Consider the following 15113-nt stretch of genomic DNA (forward strand, 5'->3'; position numbering starts at 1 on the left):
GTAATAATATAGTAGACAACAGTGTATATTATTATTCATATTTAATTTTATCTTTGAATTTTTTTACATTCTAAGAAGGTATATAAAATTACCTCTTCGATTCTGATTTATGTAGAACAGAAGCCAATTTAGATTAATATTATAAATTTGTCAATTAAAATTAATTATAGAGTTATAAACCTATTTTAAAAATTAAAGACGTCTTCACTTTCTATAATATTAAATTAAAATGTTTCGTTGTTTCAATAATACACACTATTTTCTAAAATAAAATTTGAACTCAAGAAGCAATATAACCCATAATTTTTTAACGTATCTTAGAACTTGGGTGTGTAATTTCATAATTTAATTATTTTATAATTTATTATGATCAAAATATTCAAGAAGACGTTTCACACTTTTTCAGGATTAGCAGAAATGTGCACAATTTTTCATCCAGATTTTTCAAGAAATCTTGAACGAGTTTTGAAATTTTAAAAACGAGGAATAGAGCTCAATAATTTTGGACAAAAATCAGCGTAGAGCTTCCAATACCAAACTAAAATCTGAAAACCAGGATTAGATGAAAGGACAGGATAAAAAATGGTACAAACGAGACCAATTGGAATTATTGAACATTAGACTAAAATATAAGCAAACCCAGTTTTAGGAGATTTTAGAATATCGATATTAGAAGTTCTACTAGCGCGTATAATCTTCTGAAGCCACTGTTCGTTTCTTGGTAAAGATTTAACTATAAAATATATATTACATATTAATTAAATATTTGAACAAACTTATAGCAAAGTTAATCAAAATATTAATTAATAGTTTAATTAATAATCTGATTATTAATTATCATGATTCAACTATTTAGTTCTTACCAAGTTTTACTACCATGGATCTTCTTCTACTCAATGATGATTTATCAGAACGGACTTTTAGCAAAGTTAATTAAAAATATTAATTAATCGTTTAATCTACAAAGTGTTCGAGATGGCCAGTCGCCACATTCGCAGAGCTTAAAAACCAATTCCGATCTCTTTAAAGAGCAAAACTCTAATACCACTAATTGAACATCATCGCGCACAGACTACGCTTCCCGCTTCGTATTTTATTATGATTAAAAAAATCGCTTTAATTAAGTTTAAAACCAATTTCTCTTTTGGTCGGAGAATCCCCGACAGTTCCTGGCCGTAACCGTGTTCTCTGAATAACGTAGAATTCGGTTTGATGCTTAAATAATCATGAGAGTTTCTTTGAATTATTTGCCATTTCTCTTCCCACTGCAGGTGGAGATTTACCCGGAAACGAATCGTTCTTATCCCACTTTGCCCGTTGTAAATAACTTCGTACATTTGTTACACAACAAGATCAATGTTGTGGAATGTACCATACACTATATAGTCACTTAGAGGGCACATTGGAATTATCAAAAGAAATAGTACAATTGCAGTAGTACAATACACTTTTTCAAATAGTGAACTAATCAAAATGTAGTTAAATTTATAAACACTTTAGTCAAAGACCAGAAGATTTTGTATTTTAAAGTCATTGTTTGATCTTGAAATTTCACTTGTTTATTTTAAGACAGGTGCAAAAATTACTATACTGTATTAAAAAGATAATCTACGGATATGTGGCTTTTTAGAATAAGGCAAATGCATAAAATTTCTCATACGTGTAACTAATCGATTTTAATAAAACCGAAAAAACTGTAATTTTAAAATTATAAAGAGACTATAAAATTCTACTATGTTTCTTTAGACCACAAACTCTATTGCCAATAAAATACAATGAAAAATATTTTTTAACTATTATGAATAGTTATGCATCAGGATATCAGTTTTTAAAAGCCGGTTTTATTAATTGGTTTTCAGGGAAAAATTGAGAATTTCGAAATTTGTTATTTTAGTACTGTTGCAAATCAAAAGCTGTTTTTCGTAATCAAACTAATCAAAATGTAGTTAAATTTATAAACACTTGAGTCTATTATTTAATTCCTTCATTTTCATCTATCAATTTTCAAAATCAATGACAATGACCAGAAGAATTTATATTTTAAAGTCATTGTTTGATCTTGCAAGTTTACTTGTTTATTTTAAGACAGGTGCAAAAAGTACTATACTATATTAAAAAAAAGATGTTTAAAAAAATCAACAGTTGTGATAAACTAGATAAACTAAGGATATAGGGTTTCTAGAATAAGGCAAAATAAAATAAAATAAAATTAAATTATATTAATAAAATCGTAATTTTAAAATTCTAAAACGCTTCCTTAAGTGCTATAAGACACATTTAAAAATTATGGATTGCATTGCTTTTGGGTTAAAATTTCTTGCTAAATATTAATGAATTTTATGATGCAACCACTTTTCCATGTTATACACGATAAAAAATATTTTTTAACTATTATGAACAAATAGTTACCCACCAGGGTATGTCGGTTTTTAAAAGCCGATTTTATAAACTGGTTTTCAGGCAAAAATGATAATTGCAAAGATTGTTATTTTAGTTGAAATTACCGGGATTCAATATATAAATTTCACTTAAAAAATATTGAAAGTGACTAATGTAGCGAAATGTACCGGATTGATAAAAACACTGATGCAAATCAATAGCTGATTTTCGTTTGACTTTTATAATAATATTTACACCCTTATATGTGGAAAATCATAGACCTGGGTCAATTATTATCTATTCATCTACAAAATTGCATAAAAAAATTATCAAGAAAATTGAACAATAAACAATGTTAGTCAAAAACTACATTTAATCACTTATAATTTTCTGTAAAAAAAATGTATATAAATTTAAATTTATTTAAATCGGGCAATTAGTATTTTTACAAAAACTAAAATCTGGTTATAACCAGTTTTCTGAAAAAAATACTATTCAGAAATCAGTTTTCTAAAATCTTAGTTTTTGTATTATGCACATTTTAAATATTAAACGATTTATTATATCATGTTACAAGTATATCATGTTAATTTAACATAAATTTAGCGTGTAATAATATATTATCTATGAAGTTCATATATAAATCAATTTCAGCAATGACAAACTATTTCCTTCCCGTAGTATATTATACATAGTGCACAGTTTACTCTTGGTGCAGTCAGAAAGAAATAATATAATGAATTGCTATTTTCACTTAATATAAATCTCTACGATGACAAATATCTTAAAAGCTCGGTGAGTCCAAGTTTAAGTAAATCCGCCGAGTTGAAAAAATTCTTATCAATTATTCATCATAAGCATGATTTAAGATATTGCTGTAATAAAACATACTTTGAATACAAATTTTGTTTATTCACTTTGTACATAGTAAAATGCTTTCATGTAATATATTATAACTGGAATAAAAAAAACGTATAAAATAAATTGCCCTGTATCAAATTTATGTAGTCCACACAAAAAATTTGGATACTTATGCATTATATTGAACCTTGTTATAATTAAATATTTGTATATTTTTCAACAATGTACAAAGCACGAATAAATTAATGAAATACCAAACATTTTTAATATTAAATTATTTGATATCATCTTACAAATACATTTTGTGTAACCAAACACTATTTTCTCATATTTCATTCCGCCTCACCGATCTCGTTTTATATGTAGAGATATGATGCTGTTTTATAATTATTGTTCCATAATTAAAAACGTGCTACAATTCTAATTTAATTTTACTGGTGTTGTAAAAATGAATTTGCATACATTGCGCCGAACTATAAACAAGCGATACTCGAGTAAAAAACGGCGTAATCAGCATTTGTTTCAAATTATTTTTGCATAATCTATTTTATCAGAGAGCTTTTCTATAATAATAATGCAAATACGAGTATATGGAAAATAAAAATGCGGTGAAGTATGAGGCTTATGCATAAATAGCCGATTAGTAGAAATGATTGCTTATTAAATATATATTATGCAAGTAAAGTATTTTTGGACGTCAGTTTAGAGATCTTTAGAAACTTTAATATTTCCATTGAACGCTTATGAACAAAATTCGAGAAAATTTAATTTCCACCTCGTTTACATAATTTATTATTATTCACCTGGCCTGTTTTTGACATTAATCTTAATTTCTATTCATGAAATCAATTTTCGTTCTGCCATTGAGTAATAATTCAAGTTCCTACCCTCGGCATCTCCATTAATCGGTCCGTGACTTCACCAATATCTCAGCTTTTATACTAAAATTATTTCTCATACTCCTTCGCCGTTATCGCTGTTGTTTTATTACTCCCAGGATGTTTACAAAGGATTTTATATAAAGGGTACGTTGAACTTAACGAAGACCTTATATAGAACAGAGGAAAAGTACTAGGTAATCTTTTTTATTGAAATTACATATATTTCGACTTATTTGTACATTTGTAGTTAAATATTTTTATTTTTGTGGGGAATCAAGCAGGCTAGACATGGTGGAAAAACAATATATTTTGTCATTTTATTTATCATAAAATTTTGTAATTAATAAATTGTTTATATTTTCATCCAATGGATTTTACATATTTATAATCATAACTTTTTCCTACATTATACACTAGTAAATATAAAATAATATTTGTTAAACTTACCCTAACTTAAAAATAACAATACATCTTATAAAACAATAAATGGCGTGTACTTAAAAAAAAGAGTGCGCGTAAGGTTCACACGCGATTGAAGTAAAACTTATTTGCTACTGTACAAATAGCAATTTAAGTGAAAATATATACATCATATAACAATTTTGAATAATGTGTTTATTAGTAACATGGTAACACTCGTGATGCACATTTATATAATGATAAATTATAAATTATATATTTATAATAGCATTAAAAAATGTTTAATATTTAAAAACAATAATGTAATTAAAGTCATACTTCAAATACGACACGATCGGTTTGTCATTATAATTAAATATTTAGAAATGAACCTTTATTAGAGAAATGAAGTAATTGCTGATCAAAAAATTCCATAATATTCATTCACTTCACTCATCATGTTGAAAAACTTCATGTAATTAAAATTAACAAAAATTCATTGACTGATGGTATTTTTTTTTACTTTTTTGCTGGCTATATAATCTCAATCTTAGAACAGCTGTAATATCTGTTTTGTCTAAACAATATTTTCCATTTCAATATAGAAATAGCATAATATAGAAATAATTTTTATTCAATAAACTTACGTTTAGTACACGACACAAATGCTTAATTTGTTTTATTATTTTCAAGGAACAGGGTAAAATATTTTTCTGATTCAAGGATTTTTTATTAAATCAAGATTTTTGCACGATGTAACTTTAAAATGTTTATTTATCTATTCCGATTTCCTTGTCGATATCGGAACGCATACAACGACAGGTCTCTATTCACATACACGACGACCAATCACAATTGACCCGTATAGAAATGATATCATCGAGAGCGAATGACGAATCATTGGCACTCAACTTTTATCTTATATTATCTGCCGTAACGCACTTCCGTTGCATTTGTACGGATTTACACCCTAGTCGCGCCTAAAGAAGTTTTACTTCAATTATATTCAGCATGGTGCTCAAAACAAAAAAATATACCTATGGTGAAAAATTGACAAAGTGGCTAATAAGGGCAGGAGGTTCATGCAACTTGCCTTAAGGCTAAATGTTAAAAGTGGACTTTTTATTCGAGGAGCTTTAAGCTTCGCTCTCGTTTGCATGGAATACACAAAGCTCCGAGCAACTATAAATGCACTAAATGCAGCATACAAATGGTGATTTATACACAACATAACATATATAATTTCCCAATGCTGTGTTATCGTAAAAATGAACGATATTATAAATTTCTCCTCAACTTTTCTTTTGTGTACGGAGGTGTGGGTACTTGAAAGCACGTCAGGTGTAATTCTTCTATATCCGTTTCGGTTGAAAACTGTTTGTAGTTCTCCAGTCCATGCCACTCCAGACATTGTGTTTGTAATTCCACTTTAGCCAACGGACAATAAAATCGAATTGTTCTACATCGGTTGTTTAGGAATCCCGAAGGTAGCGGTCATTATGGCGCTATAAACGCTACACAATAAAACGCAATTACTCTTTGTACACTTTAATAGCCAATGGTAATTTTGAACAAGGGAATACAAAATGGTTCAACTAATGGCCAAGATACGAACAACCATTCGGAATCGTGCTCGGTTGTAGGTAAAATTTTTACGACTGAGCGAAGAACACTTTGCCACAATGTATATATAATCAGTTGCTAAGACTAAGCTACTAGATGTAACAGAATCACTGTTCATAGGGTGTTCAATATACTCATATGTACTAGGACATTATATTTATATCTTTTAATTTATCCATATATACATCTATACATTCAAATATATATATATAATGTGATGTATATATTATCCATTTATACATCACATAATCAGTACAAGTGAGCAAGCACCAACTAGACGTGGGTACTTTGGTTTACTCCTACATCAGGCAGCAATGATTTATGCAAAAAACCGACATTTTAGAAAACCGGTTTTCGAATTGTAAATTTTCCAGAAAACCGGTTTTCTATTTGTAAATTTCACAGAAAACCGGTTTTAGCTGGTTTTCGAATTTTTCATAAAAAATCAATTTTTGCTCGTACCTCACTTAGTAGCGTGTTTGATTCACACGACAGGAATTTTTAAATCGAATTTTGTCAATGACTTATAATTTATGCAAAAAATGTGTAGTTAATTTGAAATTACATAAAATTTGTATTTGTTAAGTAAATTTGAATGAAAATTAAAAAAACAGTAATAACAAAACTCGAATCGCTGAAATGTATCAGGAGTAAGTGGAACAAATATTAGAACTTGCTGAAATTAAAAGAAGAATGAAGAAAATAATTGATTGGAGATAGTAATTGAATAGAATTAGAACTTTGAAATGAGCTAAATTTAGAGAAAATAAGAAGAAGGAGAAAAATTAAGAGGAATATAGAATAGGATGTATATATAGATTGAATATGATATAAAAATTAGAATGTAAATAAATAAGAATAAAAATATTGTAGGTGGCTAAATACTCAGAGTAATCGAGGCCAAATAAAAAAATTAAAAAAAAATGTTTTTCGAATATTCTGTAATAACATAAAACACTATCGGAAAATTTAGTATGATTTAAAGCAGTTTTTAACTGAATTTATTCAATGTTGAATTTTATGAATTGTAAACAAATTCATTTAAATTTTAATTAGTAGAACAAAAAATAATAGTTTATCTGGATTAAATGACTTTGAAAATGGTTGTTAGTTATTCATGCACCATTTTCATATATGAGAATATACATATTTTTATGATAGAGTTCGAATAAATAAAAAAAATATTTTCATAAATATTTTTTTTTTACTTTTAATTAAATAAAAAAATAAGTACATATTGATACATACTTGTTAATGTGAATTTTAGTTCTAAAAACAATTAAACAAAACCCGGGGTTTTTTCTATTCCGAACAATTTTAATTTATTAAGTTCAAATATTTAATTATTGGTTTAAGGGGCACAACTAGCGTAACCACCTAAAAAGTGATATTTGGGAATGTATATTAAAAAAATGACTTTATCAATCATTTCAAAATTTCAAAAGCTGAGGACGTCTATCGATTTATTATTTAGAAGTGTCTTTTGTTACTCACAAAATTTTCTGAAATAGAAAATACTCTCTCACTTGCAACCGAACTAGGATAAATCGTTTTTAAAGCGTGATATAAAAATACTGAAAAGTTTGATCTTTTATTTAGGACTTCTAGGGCTGAAAACTCTTTTTTAAAGTTTGGGTAGAGCAATTCAGAGACAAAAGATAACACAGAACCTTACTGGAAACTATAAGAGACTGATATGATTCCAAATTTGATCGAACCGATATAAATCTACGTATCAAAATGCTTGCCTTCATCTAGTATGTTTGTCATTCTCCATTTACAGAGTAAAAACCTATTTTTTCCGCTGAAAACCGGTTTTCGAATTTCATAATTTTTGTCAAAATGCCCATTTTCAAAACCAGTTTTAGAAAACTGACAAACCCTAGGCAGCATAATGTCAAAATTCCAAGTGAAGTTATAGTTTTCAATATGATCTCAAGTGAAAATCGCCTTTCGTGGGCTGTAGTTCGCTAACTTATAATTAATAATTACTAAATAATAAAAATGTAACGATTAACAACTAATTAGAAATATATTATATCCTACATCAATTTCTTTTTCCATTTCAAGAACTAATGTTTGACCATCAGTTTCATCCCCTTGTGCAATGAACGATACAAATTATTACCCAATTACGTTTCTGCAAGCACGTTAATAGCAAATAGTTATTTTAAACAAGTAAATATAAACGTTCGGCGAGGTATATTGCCTCGTACAATAATTGTTGATTTATTGATACTGCAGAATGTTTAACGGCATTACAGAAACGGTTTCTGCTGTTGTAAACATTTATGGTGATCGGTACATTAAAATGATTCGAGGTGTAAATTATATTTATTTCAGCTTGGAAAATGATAATAAAAACATAAGTTGTAAGTTGATTATCTAATCTATCATTTCGTACAAACACTTCTCCAAATTGTTGGAAAATTGCACGATTAGTTACAACTTTTAAACAAGGTGATTTATCAAACATTACTAATTACAGGTCATTACTATCAAACTTTGCTAAGGTATTTGAAAAAAATATTTATAGAGAACTAATTCCTTCTGTTAGAACTTTAATTTCTACTAATCAACATTGATTCATGCCTGCCCGTTCTACGATAACAAATTTAATCTGTATTAAACAATATATAGCTGAGAATCTTGACACTAATGGACAAGTTGATGTTATTTACACCGACTTCAGTAAAGCTTTTGACAAAATTGATCATAACATTCTTCTTACTAAATTATCTAAGATCGGTCTTAATTCTTCACTTATTTATTTTTTCAAGAGTTATCTTCATAATTGTAAACAGTTTGTCTATCTTAATGGATTATTGAGTAATATTGAAAATATCAGTTCAGGTGTTCCTCAGGGATCCATTCTTGGTCCACTACTATTTATTATTTTTATTAATGACATATCTGAAATTATTAGCTGTCCACATTTATTATTTGCAGATGATCTCAAACTATATCTCAAAATAAATTCTATTGATGACTGCTTATTATTACAGTCTTAACTTGACTCTTTCCACTCTTGGTGTGTCTATAACAAATTACATTTAAATATATCAAAGTGCAAGTTTCTTAGTTTTTCACATAAACGCTTTCCAATACATTTTGATTATAAAATTTCTAACACCAAATGTAATAAAATTTCAGATTTAGGAGTTTTATTTGATTCTGGTCTGTTTTTCACGGATAATATAACTGATATTTGTAATAGAGCACATAAATCTTTAGGTTTGATACTGAGAAATTGTAAACAATTCAATTCTAACAATGCACTTCTTTGCATGTACTATGCTAATGTACGTTCAAAATTAGAATATGATTCGATTATTTGGTATTCTCATCAAATCAACAACTCTGATGCGATAGAGAAGGTTCAGCGAAAATTTCTGAAATACCTTTATTATAAAACATATAAAATTTACCCTGAACGTGGCTTTGACCACAACATTTTTTAAAAGAATTTGGTATTCCTTCCCTTGCCTCACCTCGATTTATCTGTACAATTATGTTCTTATTTAAACTTTGCAATAATTCTATAAACTGTCCTCTTATTCATAACCAACTATCCTTTAATGTTCCAAGGCTATCTTCGCCTTCACAATTATTTTTCAATTATCCTACTTCTAAATCTAATTCTCTCTTAAATTCGCCTATTTTACTTATGTCTTCTAACTTTAACTTAATTAATAATGAAATAGATATTCACAACACTTCACCTAATCAAATAATCTCTATCTGCACAAGTGAACCTTTTTATTTTCTTTTCAAATATCTTTTAGTATTTTATCTTATTCTGTTCATAAATAATATTGTTACATTCTGCATTATATGTAATTTTATGTTAAGCATTATATGTTAATAACTATATATTGTAATTTTGTATATATTTTAATTGTTATGCATTATGTAAAATAATTGTATTTTTGAGTCTTCTTGGAAGAAATCTGCGGGCTATATATTTAAAATAAATAAATAAACATAAAAATTAGCAAAAAAATGATGATGATTTTTTAGCATATAAAATTAAATTGATCATCTGTTACCTAGTACATATTACATAATAATTACAGAATCCAGCATAATCCAAATAATCCCCGATCCGTTAATCCAAAGGGTCGACCCGAATCATACTTTATGATTTGACATTCCGGCTTTATACGAAACCGATATGAAGCGAACACATTTCACTAATTACACTTATATTACATATCACATCACTATAAATTATTATCCCTGAGCGGCTGTTGGTGAGAGAAAGTGGTCCCATATCGATGTGACATGTAATCTCTATACCGGGGACCCTTTTTAATTAAGATGTATTTCCTCAAGACGGCCTAATTATTGCCATAATTAATGCTTAAACCTGCGTGCAAGTTCACAAGTTAACAACGGAACTCGCGAAAACATAATCTTCGACGGGAGGCTGGTATAATAATTTTACTAACAAGGTTTATTATTTTGGGATTTTGATGAAATTTTGTAAGGTGATAGAGTTAATAGTCAAACCGAGCACATTGAAATATTATAGGCCTATGAGACGAGGTTTAATTATAAAAAATAATTAAAGCTGCGAAACTAGACCACGCGCCCAATACTAACGTGTATAGTAGGGTTTATACAAAAACCGACATTTCAGAAAACCGGTTTTTGAATTTTAATTTTACTGAAAAACCGGTTTTAGCCGATTTCGATATTTATATAGAAAATAAATTTTTGCTCGACTATTCTGTAATTTATCCGCAAATTTAGTGCGATTTAGAGCAGTATTTGTTTGAATTTATTTATTGTTCAATTTTATGGATAGTAAACAATTTTTTTTTAATTTTAATATTAATTAGTAGAACTAAAAAATAATAGTTTATTTCGATTAAGTAACTTTGAAAATAATTATTCGTTATTCGTGCATAATTTTCGCATATAAGGATGAAAATATTTTTATGATAGTGATAAGAAAGTTTTCGAATAATTAAAAATAATACATTTTCAAATGAAAAACATTCATTAAATGAAAACAAAAATTTAAAAATATTAGATGCATTTTAATACATTCTTGTTAATATCAATTTTACTTTTAAAAACAACTAAGCTAACAAATGCTCGGGTATTTTCTATTCCGAGCAATTTTAATTAATTAATTTTAAACATTCTAATTATTTTCTTGTTTAATAAAATATGATTTAAAATATGAAAAAACTGAGAACGTCTATTGAATGTTTACTTAGACTTGTCCTTTGTTTACTCGCAATATTTCCTGAAATAGAAAATACTCTCATACTTGCGACCGAATTAAGCTTAATTGCTTTTAAAGCCTGATATAATAATTCTAAGTTTTTTGTTCTTTTATTTGTGGCTTCTAGGACTAAAATCTCTGGGAACCATAGCAGACTGATAAGATTCCAAATGCTATTGAACCGATATATTTTCAAGCATCAAAATGCTTGCATTTATCTTTTATATTTGGCTATATTTGTCATTTTTTATTTATACAGTGAAAACCGGCATTTTTCACTAAAAACCGGTTTTCGAGTTCCATAATTTTCGTCAAAAACCGGTTTTTAAAACCGACAAACCCTAGTGTATAGTGTGCACTATCAATATGTTTCTATAGCTGTGGCTTATACATAGTTTCATCAAAATCGTCAAAAAAATTATTTCAACTTTTAACTATGAAGAAGCAGTTTGGCCGATCTTTACCAAAAACTAATCGATGTGATTCGAAACAAATATCTTTTTTTAATTTTAAAATCGATTCAGAATTATTTTTATTGTGATTTTTATTTTGTAAAAAATGTATTCAAAAAATCAATCCCACGCATTTCATTTGTCCCTTCCAAAATGTCATTTTGTATACCAGCTCCCCAAAGTATCATAAAAGGGCAATCTCCACATGTCTAAAACGCCTGAACCAAAAGTTAATTAACTAGTTATACTCGGGAACTGCTTTTGACACCCTCCAAAGGTTTAACAAAATCGTTACCCGACCGATTAAATTTTTTGGCAGCTTAAATAAAATAATTAAACGCCTAAAACAGCGTTTTCGAAATGGATTTTATGAATTGACTGGGAAATATTTTGGTACATAATTACCTTACTTGTTGAATAGATGTAGAAGATATATCATAGATTTTACGAAGGCTTCATTTGCAAATATATTTCTTTTACTATTTTAATTTCATTTTATTACTTTCATATTTCTAACAGTAGATATACGAGTACAATAATATCTATGTCATCACATTTAAATTCTCTTAGTTATTCGAGTCAACAATATTCATGGAAATAACATAAAAATATTAATATAAAATCCCTACAATGTAATAAGCTTATACTGAGATTAGCTTTCAGATTTAATAAGCCTCAGCAAGTTGGGGATGAAAAATATTATGTAAAGGGATGAAAGATTTTTTTTTGCTTTCTTCATTTAATGAAAGGATTTTTAAATCTAATACATAGAGAAAAAAGACATTATTTTTTACTCTTTGTTATATTGATATCATAAACCCTTATTTGAAACCATTTATTTTTGTGTAACTTTATTTAAATTAAATGTATATATATATATATATAAATATATATATACATGTTTAAAAACTTTTAGTTCTTTTCATAAGATATCGAATGACGCGCTTATAATCCATCAAAGTTTCTCCGAACAAAATGAATTTCTATCTATTTTACTGTCACATTGCGGTATTTTATTTGTTTTTATTTTATTACATAGTGGTAATAGCTGTCGCAGAAAATAATATGTGTCAAAAATATAACGTAAATTCTTTTTTTGATTCCATCGCTCGAATATCTTATATGAATTATATAAGGCGTATATAAAGTACATAATTTAATAAAAGTTTAAAAAAATAAAATAATATAACACTTGTTTTGTATTATACTTGATATAATGAATTTGTTTTATTACACCTAATATTAAAATTTAAAAAAAAAAAATCTATGTATTTTATTATAGCACACTCAAATTACTAGTTAAGCTATTACCCTACATGCAAAGCTGTAAAAATTATTAGTTTATTATAAAAACCAAACCCAATGATCATAAAAACCGAACCTATCAAAGAACGCTGTGTTGGTAAAAAGATGTGATATTATCACCAAAGAATCAAAATCCAATATTCATAAAAACAAAACCTTCCAAGATTCTGCTCTGTATGGTCAGTATAAATATACGTCCAGCAAGCAAAAAATCATGTTTACTTAGAGAGGGTAATCACACATATGAAATAGTATAATACTACGTAAAATCATTCCGGATCTCATATCTATAAGGCTAAAAAGCCTTCTGTGTTTACGAGCCGAGCAAAACCCCGTACTTTAGCTGATAACAATGTACGATCCCTTTGCTGATATGGACAGAACATTTCTAGTTCAGAATTCGTATTACTACAGATATATAAAAAATGCTATTTTATTTTACTCTTGGCTGATCGGGATAAAATAGTATAACAATATATATTGGATTCTTTTCATACCACAGTTATGTTTTAATTAAATCTGTTAACTAATGAATTAATTACAACAAATGATAAATATTATTTAATAATTGAGGAATTTTAATTAAATTACAATGAATATAAATATATTTGTTTGATAAAATCATTATTATTTATTACTGTGAAACGCATCTAACCAATAATTTTTATTGTACATTTAATTGTTAATTTTATCATTTATTCGATAAAAAATTATTATAGGGTAGTACAGAGCTTAAAAGCACGCGGAAAAAAATGCCCATCGACGGTATCTCAAACTGAAAATAATATGATGGCTCTTATGCTCTCTGTATGTTTATTTTTACCCTGCTTAAGAAGTAGAAAGGACTAGGTGATAAACTTTTGTTGTATGGTTTGACAACAGTATAATTGGCTAAAAGCCAGAAACTTTCAAAATTCAAGTTAGACATATACATAATGTAATAATTAGTGTTTGTCGGTTTTCAAAAACCGGTTTTGAAAACTGTTTTTTGGCGAAAATTGTGGAATTCGAAAACCGGTTTTTTAGTGAAAAAAGTCGGTTTTCACTGTATAAATGGAAAATGACAAATATAGCCAAATATAAAAGATAGATGAAAGCATTTTGATTCTTGAAATCATATCATTTCTATAGCATTTGATATCTTATCAGTCTGCAATGGTTCCCAGTAAGGTTTTGTATATAATAATTTAGATTTTTATACCAGTGTATATATTAATTTAAATCAGTGTGACTTCTTCTTGAAGAAGTAACTTCCTCTACTCAAACTTAAAAAAAGTGTTTTAAACCCTAGAAGCCACAAATTAAAGAACAAAAAACTTAGAATTATTATATCAGACTTTAAAAACAATTAAGCTTAATTTGGTCGCAAGTATGAGAGTATTTTCCATCTCAGGAAATTTTGTGAGTAAACAAAGGACACGTTCTCATTTTTTTAAATCATATTTTATTAAACAAAAAACAATTAGAATGTTCAAAATTAATTAATTAAAATTGCTCGGAACGGAAATAAAAGTTTAGCTTAATTGTTTTTAAAACTAAAATTGATATTAACAAGTACATATCAACATGTATATAATATTTTTTTATTTATTTTTAAATTTATTGAACGTTTTTTATTTAAAAATGCATTATTTTTATTTATTCGAAATCGTTCCTTTCACTATCATAAAAATATTTTCATTTTTATATGTGAAAACGATGAATGAATAACGAATAATTATTTTCAAATTTATTTAATCAAGATAAACTATAATTTTTTAGTTCTACTAATTAAAATTAAAATAAATTTGTTTACTATCTGTAAAATTAAACAATAAATAAATTCAGTCAAATACTGCTAAATTTGCGGATAAATTACAGAATGTTTGAGCAAAAATTTATTTTCTTTATAAAATTCTAAAACCGGTTAAAACAGGTTTTTTAGTAAAATTAAAATTCGAAAACCGGTTTTCTGAAATGTCGGTTTTTGTATAAACC

At 27.3% G+C, this 15113-nt stretch overlaps 1 protein-coding gene across 1 annotated transcript in view; it reads left to right on the forward strand.

Annotated features, from left to right (window-relative positions):
* The first annotated feature begins 432 nt into the window (after positions 1 to 432).
* LOC113372307 overlaps positions 433 to 15113 on the forward strand; it is an 81582-nt gene continuing 66901 nt past the window's right edge. The window contains exon 1 of the mRNA XM_026612632.1: positions 433 to 585. Within this exon, the coding sequence (XP_026468417.1) occupies positions 583 to 585 (3 nt within the window). The 5' untranslated portion in view covers positions 433 to 582. The remainder of the gene's footprint in view (positions 586 to 15113) is intronic.

The sequence above is a fragment of the Ctenocephalides felis genome, unplaced genomic scaffold, assembly GCF_003426905.1.
Source record: "Ctenocephalides felis isolate EL2017-DRISC unplaced genomic scaffold, ASM342690v1 CF-g0.4_SCAFFOLD_01604, whole genome shotgun sequence".
Taxonomy (NCBI): domain Eukaryota; kingdom Metazoa; phylum Arthropoda; class Insecta; order Siphonaptera; family Pulicidae; genus Ctenocephalides; species Ctenocephalides felis.